The sequence below is a fragment of the Dasypus novemcinctus genome, chromosome X (assembly GCF_030445035.2).
Source record: "Dasypus novemcinctus isolate mDasNov1 chromosome X, mDasNov1.1.hap2, whole genome shotgun sequence".
NCBI classification, from domain to species: domain Eukaryota; kingdom Metazoa; phylum Chordata; class Mammalia; order Cingulata; family Dasypodidae; genus Dasypus; species Dasypus novemcinctus.
Window position 1 is genome coordinate 157,359,806 of NC_080704.1, and position 24,535 is coordinate 157,384,340.

The following is a 24,535-nucleotide window of genomic DNA, read 5'->3' on the forward strand; positions in this document are numbered from 1 at the left end:
AAAAACTCAGTGTCCAGTCATTGCAACCTTTGGATAAATAAACAATTATTCCAAAGTAAAATCTTTATTTAAAAGAAAAAAAGAACATAATGTGATACCACCTCACATCCACTTAGATGGCTATAACAACGTTTTTTTTAACTGGACAATCACAAGTGTTGTCCAGGATATGGAGAAATTGGAGCCCTCATACACTGCTGCTAGAGAAGTAAAATAAGTCAGCCATTACAGATAAGTTTGGCAGTTCCTCAAAAAGTTAACAGAGAATTACCATGTGACCCAGCAAATCCACTCCTAGGTATATATATACCCAAGAGAATTAAAAATATATCCTCATGCAAAAACTTGTACATAAATGTTTGTAGCAGCATTATTCATAATAGCCAAAATGTGGAAACAACCCAAATTTCCATCATCTGATGAATGGATAACTAAAATGTAATATAGCTACATAATGGAATATCATTCAGCCACAAAAAGGAACAAATACTACAACATGGGTGAGCCTTGAAAACATTATGTCAGACACAAAAGACCTCATATTATGTGATTCCACTTATAAGAAATGGGCAGAATAGGAAAATCCATAGACAGAAAGATTAGAGGTTGCCAGGGGCTGGGAAGAGGGGTGTGGTAGGGAGTGACTGCTAATGGGTACAGGGTTTATTTTGGGGTGATAAAAATGTTATGGAGGGAAGTGGATTTGGCTCAACGGATAGAGTGTTCACCTCTACCACATGTGAGGCCCAAGGTTCAACCCAGGGCTTCCTGACCCGTGCGATGAGCTGGCCCACATGTAGTGCTGATGCATGCAAGGAGTGCCGTGCCACGCAGGGGTGTCCCCCATGTAGGGGAGCCCCATACACAAGGAATGCGACCTGCAAGGAGAGCTGTCCAGTGCAAAAAAAGTGCAGCCTGCTCAGGAGTGGCACCGCACACACGGAGAGCTGACGCAGCAAGATGACACAACAAAATGAGACCCAGATTCTGGGTGCCGCTGACAAGAATGCAAGCAGACATGGAAGAACACAGTGAGTGGACACTGAGAGCAGACAACTGTGGGGGAGGGGCGGGGAAGGGGAGAGAAATAAATTTTTTTTTAAACATTTTAGTGTTATGGAAATAGAGAGTGGTGTTAGTTGCACAACCTTGTGGATACTAAAGAGCCCTGAATTGTATAGTTAAAAATGGTGAATTTTATGGTATATAAATTATATATCAATGAAAAAGACAAATGCAATTTAAAAATAGGCAAGAGATTTTAATCGACATTTCTCTAAATTAGGATAGACAGATAGCCAATAAGTATATGAAAAGATGCTGAATATCATCCGTCATTAGGGAAGCAAATCAAAGCCACAGTGAAATACCCCTTCACACCAACTAGGATGGCGACAATCAAAAAGACCAATAGGGGAAGCAGATTTGGCTCAACTGATAGACCATCCACCTACCATATGGGAGGTTCAGGGTTCAAACCCAGGGCCTCCTGACCCGTGTGGTGAGCTGGCCTATGCACAGTACTGATGCGTGCAAGGAGTGCCATGCCACACAGGGGTGTCCCCCGCATGGGGAAGCCCCATGCACAAGGAGTGCCCCCCTGCAAGGAAAGCCGCCCCACAGGAAGAAAGCACAGCCTGCCCAGGAATGGCGACACACACAAGGAAACCTGACACAGCAAGATGACGTAACAAAAAGAGACAGATTCCTGGAGCCACTAACAAGAATGCAAGCGGACACAGAAGAACACACAGCGAATGGACACAGAGAGCAGACAATGGGGGGAGGGGGGGGTGATGCGGATGGGGAGAGAAATAAACTTTTAAAAAGACCAATAGTAACAAGTGTTGGCCAGGACATGGAGAAAATGGAACCCTCATATATTGCCAGTGGGAATATAAACTGGTACAGTCACTTTGGAAAACAGTCTGACAGTTCCTCTAAGGGTGAAACATGGAGTCACTATATGACACAGCAATTCCACCCATAGGTATCTACCCATGAGATCAGAAAGCATATGTGCACACAAAGACTTGTATGTAAACGGTAACAGCAGCACTATTCACAATCCATGTGTCCATTAACTGGCAAATGGATGAACAGACAGTATGTGGCATCCATACAATGGAACATTATTTGGCAATTTAAAAAATGAAGTACTGGTCATGCTACAACATGGATGAACCTTGAAAAAATTATGGTAAGTGAAAGAAGCAAGACACAAAACCTACATGTTGTATTACTCCATTTAAATAAAATGTCCAAATAGGCAAATCCATAGTGTCAAAGTATTTTAGTGGTGGACTTGGGCTGGTTGAGTTAGGGGAAAATGGGGAGTGGCTACTAATGTGTACAGGGTTTGTTTGAGGGATGATGGAAATGTTCTAAAATTTATTGTGATGATGGTTGCTCAACTCTAAAATACTAAAGACCATGTAACTGTACACCTTAAGTGGATAAATTGAATAGTATGTGAATTGTATCTCAATAAAGCTGCTATACAAAATGAAATTGCAATGTTCTATCTATTTCTTAAACTGGGTGGTAGGTACATGAGTGCTCATTTTATAATAATTCTTGGATATTTGTGTTTAGATTATTCTCTTTGTAGGTATAATAAATATCTTAATAATACATTTTTAGAAGTCTGCCAGACCTGGATTCTAAATCTGGCTCAACCACTTAACAGCTAAGAGTTCTTTGGCAAATTGCTTAACCGAAGTCTTCCAATGTCTTATCTGTAAAGCAGAGATGGTAATAATAGTAACTTCCTCATAGGCTTTTACATCATGTGCCTGGCACATTGTCAATGCTATTATTATCTGATGGTAGCTATAAGCAGTTGAGCCACTTGCCAAAATAACCCAGTTATAACTACTCTTCCTTTGAATTCCAACTTCCAGATTTGCTATTCTACACGAGTTCAAAACTTTGATCAGGGAAATAAAATTGACCTTCAAGTAGGACCTACTGAATTCTACCTTTAAAATGTCCTTATATATAGCTCTATTATGCCAATAAAGCTCCTAACAAACCAGGGCAAAAAAAAAAAATTCTTTTTCCACCACTTCTGATGGTTGATGTCAACTGGTGTTCTAGCTCAGTTTTTGGAGTTCAGGTCTAGGCCGGAGGAAGAGTAGAGAATTCTTTTCAGTCTTGGTCAAACTACAGAATCCATGTCCATTCTGAATCTAGTCTCCAGATTAAGTCATAGGAGCCTTTGTGTGTTGGTCTTGCTACTGAACCACCTGAATTTCTATTACATAACTTCCAAATTAAAGCTGCATCTTCAAGCCTACCATACAGTTTTCTGGCTTAAATGAATGTGTCAGTGAGTGTGGTAGGGAAGGGTGGGTAGTCAGAAGGAGACAAGGCGGGGTAGGAGTGCTGAGAGCTGTCACATGTATCCACGTTCCTTGCAAAGACTCTTATTCTTAAAGGAGACACTATTCTGTCATCCTCCATGAAGTTGACACAATTTATATTCAGATATAATTACCCATATTGCTTGACTCTGTCTATACAAAATATAAATACAAATAAATTAGAGAGATGGAAACATACATAGTAGCTGGGTATGGCAGGAGAAGGGTAGAGAGATTGAGAGGTGATTATTGACAGTTTTTTGGTTTGTTTTTTGTTGTTTATTATTATCACCATTGGAGTGATGAAAATGCTCTAATATTGATTGAAGTGATGAATGCACAATTCTGTGATTATACCATATCATATATAATTATTATCAGAGCCTTTGCTTAAAGTATCTGACACACAGTTCACAGAAAGTATGTTTCCTTCCCCATTCCCTACCAATATCTGGCTCTTAGCCATACCACTGCTGAACCAGGACTTGGAGTTGTCCTGAATGATATTGCAGGGACAGATGCAGGACATTATGTATCCTGCCATAACCCACTGAATGGACCGGAGAAGAGTGTAAATTACAATGTAAACTATAATCCATGCTCTGTAGCAGTGTTCCAAAATATATTCAACAAATGCAATGGATGTGCCACATTGATGAAAAAGGTTGTTGATGTGGGAGGAGCGGGGGACAGAGGGGAGTGGGGTATATGGGAACCTCTTATATTTTTTAATGTAACATTGTGTGTGATCTATGTATCTTTAAAAAAAAAGAATTAAAAAAATGCAGAACTCACGTGCAGAACTGTGAAAACCCCATAGTGATTAGTTTTGAAAACTGTTAAATACATGCTGTTTTGAATGCTATGTACATATATTGACAATCTATGTTAAAACCAAGATCTCAATAAATGACCTGTGAAAACTAAAAAAAAAAAAAAAAGAGAGATGAACATAGGCAGTTTAGCAATCTGTCAACAATGTAGATAAAACATTCATTGGGATAGGGATATAAATAAAGCTTTCCCTTCAGGAAAGCTTCCCTGATCCTCCCCATCAGACTAAGTTGATATCACATTGTGAAATCTCACAGTATGCTTTCAATTTCCCTTGAGTAATACAGCACCTCTATAATGTTTTGTTTAATTTCTCTATTTCTCTCAAGATTCTATGCTCTATGAGGGGAGGAGCTTTGTCTTCCTTGTTCACTAACACAGGGCTGGAGCATAGTAGGCACTCAATAAATTATTTGTTGGATTAATAAATGATCAACCCATGAAACAAAAAACCAATTCCTGGCATCACAAATAGGAATAATCAAGACTTCAACCAGAGACCCTGGATTTCCATATAAGGTAGGTGGTTCTAAGAAAGTCTAATTGGGGAAATATTAATGATTTACCTGTGCTGGGTGAGCACATTTACAGCTGAAGGATGATTTGCACAGTAAGCCAGATACATAGATTTAAAATGAGGCATGAGGCTCAGTAGACAACCTCCTACTTTATGTTGGTTTTCTGGAAACCTGTAAGCAAAACAAGCGAAACACAGAATGTAAAATAGGAAACAGAAGGTAAAGGACAATGATTCCAGCTAAACACAGCAGCTTTTAAATATTTTGAAATGTTTTCCAAAGTTAAAAGAGAAACTATATTATGGCTATTTTATCGATGAAATACAAGTTTTGGACTACTGCTTTGAACTCTAGCCACCAAACATAGCTCTAATAGGTAGGGCGAGATACTTACTTAGGCTTAGCAGGTAAGATTTTTTTAAAAAAGATTTTTATATTCAAATTTAGCTTGGGCACACTGAAAATACCCTTGGCTAATTTATGTGAAGTTCAAGTATAGACAAAACTAATCAAATCCAAAGATTACATGTCACAAAGGAGTGTTGTATAGTCTCAGTGGCTTGGTGGTTACGAGGTTTTTTTTAAATTAATTTCTTTTTTTAAATTACAGGATACTCAATAGTATTGTAGAAAAATCAGGAAAGCACAGGAAACAAAAAAAAATTGCTCAGAATCCTAACATTCAGAGATGTCCATTATAACAACTTTTGCATATTCCTTCAACTTTTTTTCTATGTATTTATCTACAAAGATGGAATCATAAAGATTACAAAATCTAGTTTGCACTCGGCCTTTTTCACTTAGCAAACATCCTTCCATAACCATAATCTAGACCCCTATTGCCCTTTGGAGTGGCTCCTCTGGGCTCCTTTAGTACAGTTCTCTTCTTCTTCCTCCCTGGACATCTGCCTGTGCCTCACGAAGCACAAGAAACAGGCAAGCACCCCCATTTCCCTCTAAACAACAAAATGCTCCAACTTCTCCACCACAAGCTGCTTGGAGAAAATATACTGCCTGATGATCATTACAGTTCCCTCTGGAGTGTTTAAGTACATACCTCCCCAACCTAGTTGGCCATCAGATAGGTGTTGTGCTTCACACAAAGATATACTTTTCCTTTTCCCACTTTCTATGTGTTTTGACTGTTTGAGCACAACAGACATGATACCAGGAGTGATTAATAAGAGGTTAGATAAGCTAGTGCAACTGAATGAATAAGCCAAAAAGATTTTTTTTCCAAATAATTGGGAACCTACAAAAGAAAATATGTAATCAGAATCTATGGGCAATTAAGATTTCATGTGTCTCTTATACTAACCAGAAGCAGTAAACTGATAAGATCTTTCAAGCAAGTCAAAAATATTGGGGCACAGATACAGCTCAAGTGGTTGAGTGCCTGCTTCCCATGTATGAGGTCCTAGGTTCAATCCCTGGTACCTCCTGAAAGCAAACAAATGAAAAAAACAATTCTCATTGGGGAGTGGATGTAGTGCAGTGGCTGAGAACCTGCTTCCCATGTATGAGGTCCTGGGTTCAATACCAGGTACCTCCTAAAAGAAATTACTGGGTGTAGCGCCCTAATATACAACTAGTGGTTTGACATTGTGACCACCACCACTTAGCCCATTTTTTTTCTATTGTAACTTTGTTCTGGGACAATGTATCAAAGGTGTAATGAAGGTATGAATATAAAGTGCCTTTATCTAAATCAACAGAAAGAAAATAACACCAGTAAATTAAAAAAAAAAAAACCCACAATGTTGCTGGCTGTCCTAATAGCAACATGTAGCACTTACTTTGAACATTCTTCCAAGGCTTGGCAGAGTGTCTGTTGAAATGCACATACTTCTTCAAAGTTTCCCAGTAAAGATGTAAACTCCACAGTACTCAGACTGAAAACAATACATGTAGTGTCAGTGAACAGAACTTGAGGATGACTCTAGTTTTCTCTCTCTAGTCTAGCTAGTTTGCTAACATCTGCCCAATAGGATAAGGGAAGCAATCTCTATATTTTAATCCTTGCCTTTTAAGTTGGTCTTAAGCAACTTTCTTAAGCACCTTTCCTTTTCCTATAAAAAGAATCAAGATCCAAAGAAAATGAGAGGGTTATAAGGAACATTTAGGTGTTTTATAAAGCAATGAGCAAATGAATAACAGGTGCTTAATATCTAATTATTTAAAAAGATAAAATACATCATAGTTGGAAATCAGCGTAAAAACTTTTTACTATCTTCCTCTTAAAAAACGGGGAAGATAATTGAAAGATATTATATAGACTTACATAGTGAACTGGGAAAATAGCAAAATCTAGTTTCTCCTAAACTAAAGTGCTCATAAATCAACTAAAGGAAATATTTAGGAAAGTAAGTAAGAAGGAAAAAAGTAGTACTGATTTTTTGGGGGGCGGCGGTGGTGATGGTGGTGGTAGTGGAGTCAAGTCAAACAGAGGCAAACTGAACAATTTTATCTAGGGCCTCTGTACTAAGAATATTCTCAGCCATCCCCTGCCAAACAGCAAGTAAGTGATAACAACAAGAGCTAACATGCATATAGCTCTTACACTGATATAAACATTTTACAAATAACTCATTTTAACCCCACAACAACTCTGTGAAGTAGGTACAAATTACTTTCTCCATTTTGAGGGTAAGGAAGGCCAGGCACAGAGAGGTTAAGAAAATCACTCAAAGTCATGAAACCAGTGAATGGGAAGGCCAGGATTCAAACTGTAATGGTCTGACTCCATAGGGGGAAAATTTTTCTGAAGATTTGCTTAAAAGGCCAGTGTCGGGAGTGGATGTGGCTCAAGAAGTTGAGTGCCTGCCTCCCACATGGGAAGTCCCGGGTTCAGTTCCCAGTGACTCCTGGAGAGAAACAAAAACAACAAGCAGACAAATGAAGGAACCAGCTCAGGGAAGCCAATGTGGCTCAGTGTTTGAGCACCAGTCTTCCACATACAAGGTCCCAGGTTCAATCCCTGGTCCCAGTACCTCAAAAAAAAAAAGGTCCAGTGTCTGCCACATGTTCTTTCTCCTTAAGACTATAATAAAACTAGGAGAGTAATTCCAAGACAGTAACTTCTGCTGACTAATAAAAAAAAGGGAAGACCCAAACAAACGTTACCAGTAACCCCTAGAGTTTAAAAAGCCCCTAGCGACTCTGTTATAAAGCCCTCCTGAACCACAAGCTGGAAAGCCCCTATTTGGGGTGTCAAAAGCGAAACCTTCAGCCAGCCAGCTTCCCTGGCTGTTTCTTAAAGCAGCAAGAACCTGACTTGGGGGCCAACTTGGCCCCTTCAGGATCAGAAGGTAAACAGTCTGGTTTGCTCAAATCACTTGGGGCCTGTGAGACAGTCAGAACTAAAGAAAGCATACTATAATTGCATTGTGAATTTACTTAAGAAACCACGTCCGTCTGACTCAGGTCCCTCACCTTCTCTGCCCTGGGTCTTTTTTTCCTTTCCTTTCTCTCTTACTGTTTTTGGATTTCTAGTCAGTCACTCCATTTGAAATCTTACCATCTCCCCTGCCAGGGTTACCATTTCCATTTCCCTCTCCTTCTCCCTCTGCCCATTACCTCCAGAAAACAGAAGGCACATTTCACCAAGTGTCAGGAGACACAGTGGATCCAGTCTGGCCACTTACTGGTTATGTGACGGGCAAAGCGTTACCCCTGCTGGGCTTCTGTTGTCTTCTGAATTCTATGAGGATAGTAACTTTTTCCCCATGCACTAGACCCAGCAATTTATTGAGGGCTCATCCAGCTCTGAGAACTGTGCTTTACAGAACACTTCAGATTTCAAATAATACTGACAACAAAAGAATTTTTGTTGTTGAGCATGTGTAAAATTTGTAACACAGGAATATAAAATCCTTTTGTACTGAAGTAACATTCCCATAATCCCATGAAAATAATGAAGTGGGATATTTAGCAAGACATTATGCCTATACAAACATAATTTGGAAAAGGGAAAGAAATAGTGAAGTATATAAAATATATTTAAGTCTGAAGCCAATAGTTAAGGCAACAGTCCAGCAAGCACAAATGCTTTCTGAGGTGAAAGTGGAAGGCTTTTGTCCTCTAATTATTATATGGGACAACTGCTAAACTTTCTATCTGACTTATAGATCATAATCTCTACTGAAAGCTAATCAATTAAAATAAGAATACACACAAATGCAGTTAGCCACTATTGATATGTCATTGTGCCTACAAGCACAAAAAAATGAACAGCCAATATTTTTCATTTGTGAAAACTGAAAATTTTCAATTCGGGCCTTAGGCAATCACTTCAGATTTCTAAGACCAGAATATGTTTGAACGTTTTGTTGAAAAAAAAGGAAAAGAAAGAAAGAAACGCTAGCATCTTTTAATCATTCACCTTTGCCTGGGTAAAATACTGGTTTTAATTGTTCTTCTGAACTTTCACAAAATATTACACCCGTTTCCACTCTGAGCACGGGAAAAAAGTTCTACTCTAGCAAGAAAATGTCAGAGGGAGCACAAGAACTTCCAGTTTATGTGCTTTCTGAATAAAGGCACCAGGGAGTCCTTTTTCTGGAAGGTGAAACCAGATACATCACTTAAAAATGTGCAAGATAAAAACTGAACAGAGAAAAAATGCAGCTCTGCTCGTCCCTTCCATAGCCAGAAGAGAAAGAAAGCCAAGCTCTCCAAAAGCAACATCTTGCATAATTTCTGTTGCTCTGACCATGTTCTTGGCAACCTGTGATCTGTGGAAATTCTTCTCCAGGGCAAAATCAATTATTCAGGGACATAAGAGTAATGGCTCCATATGCCGGCATTATCTTGCTTTATTTATTTAATACATCTTACTTGTTGTTGGACTGCAGGGGTCTTAAGTAAGTAACAAGGAGAGACTGAAGTTCTTTAGCATACTCTTTTTCAGTGTCCAAGATGTTCTGTAACACCTATGGAGAAACAAAGGTCAATGTATAGTGATTGTCAAGACAGTCCAAGGTAAAATACAGCTTTAGATTCAGGAGGCTTCTAAAATGGTTTTTTTCCCCTTTTAACCAAAGTCCAAGAACAAAAGAATCCCATTTACTTGGGCTAGCAATGTCAGCAAGGAGTGCAAAAGCCAAATGCCCTTTGTTTCAATCCAGCAAACTACTTTAATAATGGCATGACAACTGGTTGTCATTGTATTGGTCATACAAACACAAGTTTTCAGAGGTATCTACTCACTAGAGATGTCTTGCCACTTATACAGTACTGTTCAAAATGATTTCATGTGCTTTAAATCATTTTATTCTCAGGAAATTGCCATTAGCTAACAAATTATCATTATTGCCATTTTATGGATGAGAACATTGAGGCCTGTGACCTTACAACTTAGAGTGACAGGATAATTTAAGGATAATGTTAAAATCACACCAGATTCTTAAAGTTATGCTTTGATAGGCCTTTAGGGAACAAATTTTGAGGGAACAGAATAAATTTTTAAGAAGACTTAAAATGGGTCTTTTAATTAAAAGGTAAAAGGTGCAAGTATGACTGATTCCAAGAGAAAAGGAGTCTGGAATGTGGGGAATTTAACAGGGGAAATTATATTTATCAGGTTTATTAATGATAACAGAATTAAAATCCTATTGGTAACATAGCCAATGGATCCAGTTTCTTTTGCTCCCCTGATCCTGGGAGTCACACTCCTTTTCCCAGCCTCTTCTGGAGGCAGGTACAACCTTCATTCCAAGCTTACAGAGATAACCAAGTTAACATTTTGGTATATTTTCTTTCGTATCTTCCAATTCATGTAACCAAAATTTTCTGAATGCCTACTCTGTTACAAATGTGATGCTACTCAAAGGCAGTTTCCACTTTAGATGTAAAGTGAGACATTAAACAGGGGATTACAAAACAGTACGAGGCGTTCTTAGTGAAGAGAAGCCCATTAATATTTATCTCCTGAATGCCTGCCGATATTATACTCACAAGACAATGCATGATGATCTACTTTTGAAGGGTGGAGTGGCCAAAACAAGTAGCTGTGGGTTTTCTGGAAAACAACTGAACTAGGAGGTGGTGGTATTGGCTCTGCTACCAACTGACAGATCACTTTACTTTTAAGGCATCACTTGCCTCTTCTCAGATTGTGACATTACCACCTACCTCAGGGACCATTGTGAGGAAGTGAAACACTGTACAAGTAGGTGTTGTGTGTAAGTGGGAGAGTCCCACCAATGTAAGGGGTTAAACAAAGTTTTCTCAATGGCCGCACTATTGACATTTTGGCCCGGATGATTCTTTGTCATGGGAGGTAGAGGGCTATGCCATGCATTGTAGGACATTTAGGACATCTCCTAGTCTCACCTCAGGAGATGTCAGGAGGGCCCTTCTCCAGTTATGACTACCAAAAATATCTCCAGACATTACCAAATGGTGCCTAGAGGACAATATTACCCATTGAGAACCACTGGTTTAGAAGGACATGGGACACAGGATGGCTTTAAAAGCTACTCACTCATGTCTACTTTCAGTTTCTCTATTTCTCTAAAACCACTCTCTCAAAGTGTAAATCTGGGGGCCTGGAAGTGCTGATGCTCTCTGAAGTTAATTCAGTGATGGAGTATAAAAGTTACCCTCCTATAGAAGGTCCAAACACAACAGGAGATCAGAACATATTTTGAGATGAATGAAAACGAAAGCAGAACATAAATTTATGTGATGCAGCTAAAGCAGCGGTTAGAAAAAAATTATAGCTGAAAATGTCTATATTAAAAAAGAAGAAAGAGCTCAATTAATAGCCTAACTTTCGGGAAGCAGACTTGGCCGAATGGATAGGGCGTCTGCCTACCACAGGGGAGATCCACGGTTCAAACCCCGGGCCTCCTTGACCTGTGTGGAGCTGGTCCATGTGCAGTGCTGATGTGCGCAAGGAGTGCCGTGCCACATAGGGGTGTCCCCCACATAGGGGAGCCCCATGCGCAAGGAGTGTGCCCCATAAGGAGAAACACCCAGCGTGAAAGAAAGTGCAGCCTGCCCAAGAATGGCGCCGCACACACGGAGACCTGACACAACAAGATGATGCAACAAAAAGAAACACAGATTCCCGGTGCTGCTGCTAAGGATAGAAGTGGTCACAGAAGAACACAGAGTGAATGGACACAGAGAGCAGACAACTAGGGTTGGGGGGGAGGGGAGAGAAATTAAAAAAAAATACATAAAATGAAAAAATAACCTAACTTTCCACCTTAAGAAACTAGAAAAAAGAAGACCAGACTAAACCCAAGGCAAGCAGAAGAAAGGAAATAATAAAGATTGGAGCAGAAATTAATGAAATAAAGAAGAGAAAAACCAAAGAGAAAAGTCAACAAAACCAAAAATTGACTGTTTGAAAAGATCAACAAAATTGGCAAACCTTTACCTAGACTGACCAAGAAAAAAAGAGAGCACATTCAAATTACTAAAATAAGGAATGAAACAGAGGACATCACTTCTGACATCACAAAAATAAAAAAGATAAAGTAAAACAAAGAACAATTGTATGTCAACAAATTGGATGAAATGGACAAATTCCAAGAAAGACACAAACTATCATAACTGATACACAAAGAAATAGAAAATCTGAATAGACATGTAGTAGTAGTCAAAAAGATTTCCCACAAGTTAAAGCCCTGGGCAAGATGGCTACACTAGTTGATAACTACCAAAAGTTTAAAGGGTTAACACCAATCCTTCATAAATTCTTCCAAAATAAAAATAGATGTAGTAGGAGCTTCCAAACTCTTTCTATGAACCAGTGTTATCCTTATATCAAAACAAAGGACATCGCAAGAAAAGATAAATACAGGCCAATATTCATTATGAATATAGATACAAAAATCCTAAACAAAATACTAGCAAATCAAATCCAGCAACATACATACAAAGGATGATACACCATGACCAAGTGGGATTTATCCCAGTAATGCTAGGATGGTTCACCTTAAGAAAATCAATCAATACATCACATTAATAGAACAAAAGAAAAACACAATTGTCTCAATAGACTCATAAAAAGCACTTAACAGACTCCAGGGAAGCAGATGTGACTCAAGTGATGGGGCTCCTATCTACCATATGGGAGGTCTCCAGTTCAGTTCCCAGGGTCTCCTGGTGAAGGCAAGCTGGCCCATGCAGAGAGCTGGCCCATGTGCAGCGAGCTGATGCAACAAGATGACGCAACAAAAAAGAGACACAGAGGAAAGACAACAAGAGACACAACAAACCAGGGAGCTGAGGTGGCTCAAGTGAGTGAGTGCCTCTCTCCCACATCAGAAGTTCCTGGGATCAGTTCCTGGTGCCTCCTAAAGAAAGACAAGAAGGAGAAGACAAGCAGGCACAGAAGAACACAGAGTGAAAGGACACAGAGAACAGACAGTGAGCACAAGCAGCAAGGGGGAGGGGATGAATAAATAAAATAAATCATTTAAAAAAAAAACCAGACTCCAATACCCTTTCATAATAAAAGCATTCAACAAACTGGGAATAGAAGAAATTCCTCATCTGATAATGGGCATCTATGAAAAAAACACTTCTACTCAACATTGTACTGGAGGTTCTAGCCAGGGTAATTAGTCAAGAAAAAGAAATAAAAAGCATCCAGATTGGAAAGGAAGAAGTAGTAAAACTATCTCTATTTGTAGATGACATAGTTTTGTATATAGAAAATCCTATGGAATCCACTAAAGATAATTACAACTAATATAGAAGTTCAGCAAGGTTGCAGAATACAAAATCAATATGCCAAAACTAACAGCATTTCTATACCTTAGCAATGTATTACACAAAAATGAAATGAATAAAATGATTCCATTTAAAATGGTATCAAAAAGAATAAAATACTTAGAAATAAGTTTACCAGAAGAAGTGTAAGACTTGTACACTGAAAATTATAAAACATCATTGAAAGAAACTAAAGAAGACCAAAATAAATGAAAAGCTATCCCTTTTGATGGCTTGGAAGATGTGATATTGTTAAAATGGCAATATTCCCAAGTTGATCAACAAATTCAACACAATCTTTGTCAAAATTCCAACTGCCATTTTTAGCAGAAATGAACAAGCTGATCCTAAAATTCAATTGGAAATGAAAGGGACCCAGAACAATTTGAAAAAGAAGAACAAAGTTGGAAGACTCACACTTTCTAATTTCAAAACTATACAAAGCCACATTAATCAAGATGGTATAGTACTGGCATAATGATAAACCTATAGATGAATGTAGTAGATTTGAGAGTCCAGAAATAAACCCACACATGTAAGGTCAACTGATTTTTTTTTTATTGACTTTGTAATAATATTACATTAAAAATATATATGTGAGGTCCCATTCAACCCCACCCCCCCACCCCCCCTCTCCCCCCCCAACAACACTCGTTCCCATCATCATGACATATCCATTGGATTTGGTAAGTACATCTTTGGGCACCTCTGCACCTCATATACAATGGTCCACATCATGGCCCATACTCTCCTCCATTCCATCCAGGGTCAACTGATTTTTGTCAAGGGTGTCAAGGGGAGAGAACAGTCCTTTCAACAAAAAACTGGATATCCACATGCAAAAGAATGAGCCTGTACTTGTACTTCATACCAAATACAAAAATTAACTCAAAATGGTTCAAAGACATAAATGTAAGAGCTAAAACTAAAAAACTCATAGGAGAAAACAGGCATAAATCTTCATGACCTTAGATCAAGCAACTGTTTCTTAGCTACAACACCAGCAGTACAAGCAGCAAGAGAAAAAGATAATAAACTGGGATTCATCAAAATTAAAATGCATGTACATCAAAGGACACCATCAAGAAAGTCAAAAGACAGCACACAAAATGTGAGAAAATTTTTGCAAATCATATATCTGATAAGGACCTAGTATCCAGAATTTATAAAGAACTCTTACAACTTGACAATAAAAATAACCAATTTAAAGAGGCAAAGGGTTTGAAAAGACATTTCCCCAAAGAAGATATACAAATGGCCAATTAGAACATGAGAAGATGCTCCATGACACTGACCATTAGAGAAAGGCAAATCAAAACCACAAGATAGTAAGTCACAAATATTAGCATGGTTATAATAATAATAATAAAATAGACAGTAACAAGTATTGGAGAAGATATAGAAAAATTGGAACTCTCTTACATTGCTCGTGGGAATATAAAACGGTGCAGTCACTTTGGAAAACAGTTCCTCAAAAAGTTAAACACAGAGTTACCATATGAACCAGAAATTCTACTCCTACGTATATGCCCAAAAGAACTGAAAATATATATGCACACAAAAACTTGTATACAAATGTTCACAGCAGTATTATTAATAGTAGCTACAAAGTGAAAACCACCAAAATGTCCATCAACTGATAAATGGATAAACAAAAGTGGTACATCCATACAATGAAATATTATACAGCCATGTAAAGGGATGAAGTATAACATATGCTACAACAAGGATGAACCTAAAAACATTATGCTAAGTAAAAGAAGCCAGATACAAAAGGCCATGTGTTGTATGATTCCATTTATATGAAATGTCCAGAATAAGCAAATCCATAGAGACAGGAAAGTAGATTACTGGTTACCTGGGGCTAGAGAGAGTGGAGAATGGGGTGAGTACAATGTTTCCTATTGGAGTGATGACAATATTGTAAAAATAGAGAACAGTTAAGTTGCACAATTCTGTGAGTATACAAAAAAATCACTGTATCACTTTAAAATAGTTTATATGAATTAAATCTCAACAAAATTGTTATTTAAAAAAAGAAAGTCTACATACATATTTCTCACCTGTTAATAGAAACCCTATGGGTTGGTTGGTTGGGTGGTTTTTTAATCTGCCTCGAAGTCCTTAACCAGTATAGGGTTCCCCTGTGATGGTTAGACTCATGTGTCAACTTGGTCAGGTAACGGTGCCCAGTTGTTTGATCAGGAAAGCACTGTCCTAAATGTTACTATGAGGACATTTAATGGACTTAAATCATTAGTAAATTGATTGCATCTATGGCTGATTATATCTACAATCAGCTGAGAACATTGCCTTCAACTATGAGAGACCTCTCATCCAATCAGTTGAAGGCTTTAAAAGGAGAAGTGATCATTTCAGCAGTCAGAAGGGAGAATTTCCATCTCTACTTCAGCCAGTCAGCTTCTCCTGGGGAATTCATCAAAAACCTTCATTAGATGGGTGCCCTAACCACTTGGCAACCCCCGGGCCTCCTTGACCCGTGTGGAGCTGACTCACATGCAGTGCTGATGCGCAAAAGGAGTGCCATGCCATGCAGGGGTGTCCCCGCGTAGGGGAGCCCCACGCACAAGGAGTGTACCCCATAAGGAGAGCTGCCTAGTGCGAAAGAAAGTGCAGCCTGCCCAGGAATGGTGCCGCACACACAGAGACCTGACACAACAAGATGATGCAACAAAAAGAAACACAGATTCCCGTGCCGCTGACAACAACAGAAGTGGACAAAGAAGAACACACAGCAAACAGACACAGAGAACAGACAACTGGGGTGGGGGTGGGGGGGTAGAAGGGGAGAGAAATTTTTAAAAATTAAAAAAAAAAACCCTTCATTAGTGTTCCCAGGTTGTGGCGTGCCCTACAGAATTTGGACTTGTCCATCCCCACAGTCATATCAGACAATTCTTATAAAAAGCTCATAATATTTACAGTTATCTCCGGTTCATTCTGTTTCCCTAGAGAACCCTGTCTGATACTACCCCAAACTTAAATTCATCACATCATTATAGCTTCTGTCGTGCTGGGCCATTGTTTAGTGTAGTATCTTAAGTAATCACATATATACATACTCAGTACTAATATAGTCAATGTTTTATTCTTGGAAAGGGAGAGAGCTGCACTAGAATTCAACAATATCATGTTTTACTTAAGTTCCAAGAAGGAGGGAAGGTTCGTATGCATATAGCTTTATTAAAATATTTACTTGGTTGCTCATATATTCAGAAGGGGGTGAAACCAACTCTTTTTGTTAGCATTTTTCTATAAAGACTGTGTCAGGTAGCAAATCATCCCATATCCTCAACTTCCCTTCAAGCACTGTTGTCTATAACTGTCACATTATCCCAATTATAATGTCTGTTGGAAAAAAAAAGAAAAACAATATCAAAAACCAAATAGCCATTGCTTGAAGAGAATTTTTAACTAGAAAAATCACAGATACTATTTTCATCATACAATGGGATTTTTAAACCAATTAAAACTTACTTTCACTCCACGGTTGATATAATTCAGTCTTCCCTCCCCATTGAAACAGTTTTCTTGTTTCAACTTTCTTATAAATTCTATCATCTGGGACCTTTTTAAATGAAATCTCTAAGATTTTGCAAGACAGGTGCCAAGCATTCTGCTCCAATGGGCTTACTTGCTAGGCGACACAGTAGGCACTCTAGGGGTGCTGTCTCTGCTGGAACTACTGGTGGAGGACAGACAGAAGGCAAAGATGAGATGGGCAGGCAGACACTTCCTGCTGACTTTAAGTGAGATCCGGAAAGCTAATTGGAAGTATACATTACACTCACATCATTGTAAGTTTTGCTGGTGGCAGAATGCTGACTTTACAAAACTAAAATGACAAAGGTGATTAATAAGTCTTTTTCATTTAAACATGAGAGAAAAAATGTCTGTTAAATGGCAATGTGTCAAAGAGAACTGCCCTTGCTGTGGTTAAATTAACAGAAATGCTCATCAGAGCGGATGCCTGGGATTCTTTCCCAAATTCACTTGGACTTTTATTGCTTTCCTCAATCTCAAAAGACCAACTGATAAACTTCTGAGACTGGTTCTTTATTTTTCAGGCCACAGGGCATCTAATACTGAGAGGATAAGAAGAGAAGCACACACAGAAGGCTGTGTGTTCCCAAACAGAAGGTCTCAGTGGTGAGTCAGAAGGCAAAGAGTTTGGCAGGCCAACCAACTTCAGAGCAGTACAATTTGATCATGAAGAAATTCATTTAAACTTACTAAAATAGAGCGCATCCAGATACTGTCTTTGCCTCCCTGATTCTGCCTTTGCAAGGTCAACTGGGCATCCTTTTTCTCAACTAAACTTTGCCTAGATTCGGAATAAAACAGATAGTGAGAGGCCATAGAAAAAGCAGTGGAAGCCTTTTGTACCTCTGTCCTGGGCTATTGATTTTCCAGTAAAATAAATTATTTCCTACATTTCTTGGAAAGGCGTTAGAGTGAATTCATTTTTATAACTATGTTTTTCAAAGGGAAAGAATCATGTAAGTATGAAGAAACCATTTTAAGAGGTTAAGCTGCATAAACAAAGGCTGAAAATAGGGCTATGCCTAATGATAAAGGAAGTCTCTAATGGCCTCAGGAACCTTAAATCAAAGAAGAAAATATCAAATTACAGGAATTCTGAGATAATCATGATGCCTATAAAACCAGATAAGGCTGGTAAAGTCCTTTGAGACTTAAAAAGGAAATGCATTACTATATTTCTGTCATATTTGACTTATATGCCAGTAGAGCTACCTGTCAACTTTGAAATGCAGTGATGGAATTCACACCCATCCTCAGCTTTCACAAACAAATGACACTATGCCCTAATATCAACAGATAGTCCCAGCGAATCTACAAAATCCTGTCCCTTTACCTCTAGCCCTCAGATAGAAGAGAAGTATGGATGAGTAAATCAAAAAGTGGGTGGGTAAAAGAGAATGAGGGATATAGAGAAAAGAATAGATAGATAGATGCATAAGGTAGTTTAGGTTAGTGGATGAAAAAAGGTGGGTGAGCAATACAGAGTGGAGAAAAATTCAGAGTGGGAACAAGTGGGTAGAGAGATTGGCTCAAGAGAAAATGGGGATAAGTGGCAAGTAGGAGGCTACAGCAAGGATTACAGGACGCTTCCTGGGATTTTTATGTTATTTAATGTGCCACAGCCTTCCTCCCACCTTCCCTACTGCATGCAGGTTCTGTAAGACATGTCCTAGAGTCCCATAAGTTATTACAAAGTAGAAGAAAGTTAGAATAAAATAAACGCTGCTGGTCTCACTGATTATATTTTCCTATTTGGACATGATGAAACATCTCTCATTCTGTGGACAGATGCTTGTCCCCAGAGGAGTTCAATATCAGGATTACTGGGAATCTGGCCTATTTGGGGCAGCACAAAGGACAGCTTTATCACAGTGTGCTGCAATACTTACAATACATATAAATAAAATAAAGTCCATCTTTCAAGGGGCATTTTAGTGGGGGAAGAAGAGAGTGCGGTCTACTCTATGACCTGCAGGAACTAACTGCAGGCATGGCCATTGTTGCCTAGGTGAATTTGTCCTAGTCCCTATCAGCACTTCTCTGCTTATATAAATCCTTCCCTTCCTCCAAGATGCACCTTGAATCCTACCACCTCCATTCAGCCTTTCTCTTTCCTTGTTTTCAAACTTTAGAGAGCATCAGAGCCATCTATGTGTGGCAGGGGGTGGGCTGAGGGAAGGGAGTGCCAGGGTGGGAAGGAGGGCGTTGTTAATGTGCTATTTCCTGGGAACTATGCCCAGAGATTCTGATTTAGCAAGTCAAGTGTGAGGCCCAGATAGCTGCAGTTTTAACAAGCTCCCCAGGTGCTTTTGATACCAGGGGTCCCCCAACCATATTCTGAGGAATTCATTTTAGGATACTTTGCAACCTTACATCATTCTCTGCCATGTGACTTATGCAACTATGTCTGTCCTGCCTTCCCAATGAGTCTATGGATGCCAAGAGGGCAAGAGCTAAATGATACATACAAATTCAGCCTGACAACTAAACTGCAGAGATACCTTTTTCTGTTGTTGTTGTTTTCCAATTGTTCCTGGTACTCAACATCAATTTACAATGGGAAAAGAAAACCAGTGAGCAAAAGAAGTTTATTAGAAACATAATTAATATGGAAATTAAATTATTGGTTTTCTGTAGTGAGAAAGATTTAGCAAATAGCCAAGAATTTTGAGGACAATGAATGAGTCAAGGTTCAAGGTCAGCAAAATCTTCCACTGAGCTACCAAGACCAGAAAGAATACTGAACTCCCATTCAAATCAAGGAGTTGCCTGGCCTCAGGTACACACATTGAGCATGTCTCATGGAGATGCAGGTCTGAGCTGGGTGCCAAAAGCCACCTTGGTTACACTGGAGAATTTAATACTTTAAAATTGATGTGCAGCCAGAATTGCATCAAGGCCCGAATGGGGCTTAAGTTGACAAACGACTGCTTGGAAACTTGAAAAAGGGGGAGAGAATGTGTATAACCTTGCAAATTCCAAGAGGTCTCTATCCTGCCCAAGTCTAAAGGATCAAAGAAAAGGGAACACTTGGACTAGCAAGGCCTTGTTGAATGGAAGAACATAAGAGCAGGTCTGACCACAGACACATTGAATGGGGGTGTGAGGATAGAAAAATATTCATGAAGGAGAAATAATGAAGAATACATAGTTCCTGATTTATTTTAAAGTAAAATACACATAAAATTTGTGTGTATGTATTGGGGGCAGATATGTATATATCATAGGTATACACATTTCTGCCTCAAAGAATACTAGGTGTGAGATTTCCCACCATATTAATAATGATTATCTCTGACTTATGGGATTACAGGTGACACAGGTGGTATTTATGTTTTTTTTTAATTTTATTTTTAATAAATTTTCTTTTATTTTTTAATATGCTTTTTTATTCTTTAAAGCTACTTAGATTACATAAATGTTACATAAAAAATGTAGGGGATTCCCATATGCCCCACTCCCTCCCCCTCCCACATTAACATATCCTTCATTAGTGTGGTACATTTGTTAGAATTAATGGACACATATTGGAACATTGCCACTTTGTTCTTCTTTATACTTTTTCTGTATTACCTAATTTTTAAAACAATTATTTTAGAATTACATATATAATTAAAAGTAAAGCATATTTCTGATTTTTAAAAACTGGAGTAAGTTATCAGTCATTTTAATGTATGATGGTCTTTACTTACAACTTTATTGGCAAAATGAAATAGGGAAAAGTTTAAAACAGTTTAACACAGGGCATTGCAGTTTTCCTGTCAAATTAAAGAAGTTCCATTTTAATATCCATTTGACTAACTGTCCAAAGATAAACAACGCTTAATCTGCATACGCAGTTTCCTGTATGAAGTACAGTGCTTGTATTTTACGCAGTCTGCTTAATATATAAATACAAGGAAATTCAAATCACTCATTAAAAACTGTGTTAAATGAAGAATATTTAAAGTGTAAGTTTATGTTGTTGTTCCTGGTAATAATAACACATGTCCAATGAAAATCTTACAGACCTAGTGACAGAAAATGCCTACAATTAATCACTCTAAGAGGGGAGAAGATTTAATATACGATCAGATGGAGACACCTTACATGTAGGTGAATTTGATTTTCCAGGTCTCCAAATCCTGTGGGTGGGCTAGAAGTTTCTTTTTATTTGTCTAAGACATTCAACATAGATTGGGAGGGCTAGGCTAACAGAAGAACATTCAGATCATCTTTTCTTTTTTTTTTTTGGTCAGCAAGTGTGTTTTGGTTTTTTTATATACTTTTTAATTAAAGTTAATAGATCACAAAGAATGTTACATTAAAAAACATTTTTAAAAAACATAAAAAACATAAGAGGTTCCCATATGCCCCACTCCCTACCCCATCATTTTTGTAAATTGTAACATGACTCCTAAGAATGAGCCTCCCTAGTACAATTACTACCAATCACTAACTGGTGATGCAACTAGAAAGAGACCTTGAATAAAAGGGCCAACTCAGACCAGGAGAATATCTCAGCCTACATATTGGATCAAGTGTTAAAAACTGCTTTTTGACCTTGAGTAAAAGGGAGAAATGGCAAAGACAAATGAGTTTATATGGCTAAGAGTCTTCCAAAAAGTGTCGGGAGGTCATCAGAGGGGTCACACTTACGCACACCTCAGCAGGACCCAGAGAGAGCCAAAGTAAATACAACCCTAGGTGCTAGTTCAGAGCATCTTTTGAATTCATTGCCACTAAGAATTTGCCTAAATACCCTAAGCCAAAGAAATGTGAATTAAGGAAACAATCAATAACAACCCACCAACAAAAATCCCTTCATGATTGCATCCAGCATCCATTGGGAATCTGAGCCTCCTCTTGACATAGAGGTGCAATGGACACAACCAATCCAATGTCCACATAGAAGAGGTGGCATTGGATTGGGAAAAGTCGACAGGGTGGCTGATGGGTATGGGGAAATACAGGAAGAGATGAGAGGTGGAGGCGTCTTTGGGACATGGAGCTGCCCTGGATGGTGCTTCAGGTCAATCACCGGACATTGTAAATCCTCACAGGGCCCACTGGATGGAATGGGGGAGAGTATGGGCCATGATGTGGACCACTGACCATGAGGTGCAGAGGTGCCCAAAGATGTACTTACCAAATGCAATGGATGTGTCATGATGATGGGAACGAGTGTTGCTGGGGGGGGGGGGGGAGAGGTGGGGTGGGGGGGGTGGGATTGAATGGGACCTCATATATATATTCTTTATGTAATATTATTACAAAGTCAATAAAAAATTTTTAAAAATGTGAAAAAAATAAAAATAAAAATAAAATAAAGCTTGTGGTGCCAGCTCGGGGCCTTGGCTTTGCCATCAATTAGCCCTGGCCCACCTGATCCCCTCTAAAAAAAAATAAAAATAATTTTTAAAAAATCCCTTCATGTCCATATCTAATTATACCATCTCTACTCGATAATTCAGCAAGATTCACCCCTAAGCTCTATAGCTCCTTCACAGACCATCATGGGCTCCCCAAGACCTTCTATTTCTCTTCATAAATTTGAAGTTTGAGACAATATTTGTCAAAAATTTAAAATACATATATATTTTGACCTAACAGTTTAACTTTTAGGAATCCAGTCAGATGTTTCTGTACTTGGGCAGAGTTACATGTGTAAGGATGTTTACTGCAGAATTGTTTATAATAGCATTGAACTAGAAACAATGTAGATTTTGTTCCAATAGGAAGTGGATTATACAAATTGCAGTACATCCAGAGTGTGTTTATTGTGTATATAGGATTTATATATAAAGTCCATAAAAATCACAGAGGTTACACTGCCTTTGGATAATCCCAACACCACTTTAAACTGGCAGAATCAGCAACGGCAGAGAGAGATCCAAAGCAGAGCAAAGGAATGCTCCAGATCCACATGGAGATGAAGCTATGGTAACATTTTCCTTCAACACCTGGAAGCTAAAAGAAGTAGCTAGGAATGAAGGGGAAAGGGGAGCCTAGCTCTCCTGGGTAATATATTTTAACCCCAGAAATGTAAGAGGAAAAATATTGACAAGATAGTCCCCTATGATTATTGCCCGTGTTACCTATGAAGTTCCTTCTGGATTTTTTATACCACCTACTGCTTATGCCATCATTATGTCGCAAATTCACTACAGGGTGAAATTCAATTTTTTAAACAAAACAACATTCACATAATTGTATAGAGATGTTTAAAGACTATTTATCCATACACAAAATGAAACAAGTATTCAGTACAAATGAACAAAGAACACTGGGTAATATTGAAGCTTATTTCAGCAGAGGTAGGGGTGGGGGAAGACAAGACTACCAGGCAGGGAAACTTTGAGGTAATGATGACTTGACCTTTTCATTAGTGACTGGGCCAAGTCTGGAAAGGAGACATGAAGAAAAGCAGACAGCAGATTAAGGAGAATGATATGATTTCTTTTTTAAACAGGAACTTATTTTGAGTGTTGCACAAGCTCTATTTATAGCTAATATGTTTTGACATATTCAAGCCAGAGCCATTTCACTCTTTCCTTTTGCCAAAGGAGTCTTCCTTTTGGGTTTTCCTCAAGAACAAGGTTGATAAAAAAATTGATTGATTCTAAACTAAAATCATAAAATGCAATCACTTAAAACCTGTTGCGTTACAGGGAATCCACTTTCCAAATATCTGGTAAGGCTATGTTTAACTGCTGAATTTCACCATAATGCCTACGTATTAACCAATTTTTCCTTCCCTGTAGTTTAATAGGCCTTGCTCTGAATCTCTGTGCTACCGTTGAATTTTTCAGTATGGTGGGTGTAAAATTTTCTAGACATCTATAAGAGGCCTACAAGTTGAAGAGTGCCATTGTAATGCACGTGGTATCAGACCCTTACAATGCAACTTTATCCAGTTTTCCATTTGTCCCACCTCAAACACATCAGGAGTTTGGTGAACCACTTAATTGTAAAGTTCCATACAGCAAGTCAAGAAAATTTTTGTTCATCTGAACACTCACCACAGTATAATAATTCTTGGTAAGTGGAGCAGTTTCAAATCCTTTGACAGCCTTGGGAGAGAGAGGTCTCTCTGTGAAAAAGACATTTAAATGATTTTAATATCATACAAGTCTAAGACGAACATTTTATAACACAAGGTCGACTAACATACCAAAAAGATTACCCAGTGGAAGAATCAATAGAAACATAAATTCCTCAACAAGTGAAACCATAACTTTACTAAACTATAGTTGGTCAGAGTTCAATCTTCTTGCCCAGGTCCCTTAATTTCTGAGGGAGAGAATAAGCCAAAGAGTTAAGGCCTATATAATACGTGACAGAGCCAGGGCAAGATCTTCACCCTCAGTTTGTGCTCCTTTATTTACCACAGCAGATGTGGCTCAACAGATAGAGCGCTCGCCTGCCATATAGGTAGTTCAAGGGTTCGATACCCAGGGCATCCTGGCTCGTGTGGTGAGCTGGCCTACACACAGTGCTGCTGCATGCAAGGAGTGCTGGCCCATGCAGGGATGCCCCTGCATAAGG

At 38.6% G+C, this 24,535-nt stretch overlaps 1 protein-coding gene across 7 annotated transcripts in view; it reads right to left on the reverse strand.

Annotated features, from left to right (window-relative positions):
• The window catches only part of ARHGEF6 (Rac/Cdc42 guanine nucleotide exchange factor 6), a 128,451-nt gene that overhangs the window by 45,182 nt on the left and 58,734 nt on the right, over positions 1 to 24,535 (reverse strand). For all 7 annotated transcript variants that reach the window (XM_058291291.2, XM_004457503.5, XM_058291293.2 and 4 more), the window contains 4 exons: positions 24,010 to 24,080; positions 9,554 to 9,648; positions 6,514 to 6,609; positions 4,766 to 4,888 (listed from right to left, as the gene is read on the reverse strand). In XM_058291291.2, coding sequence (XP_058147274.1) covers positions 4,766 to 4,888; positions 6,514 to 6,609; positions 9,554 to 9,648; positions 24,010 to 24,080 — 385 coding nt within the window. The remainder of the gene's footprint in view (positions 1 to 4,765; positions 4,889 to 6,513; positions 6,610 to 9,553; positions 9,649 to 24,009; positions 24,081 to 24,535) is intronic.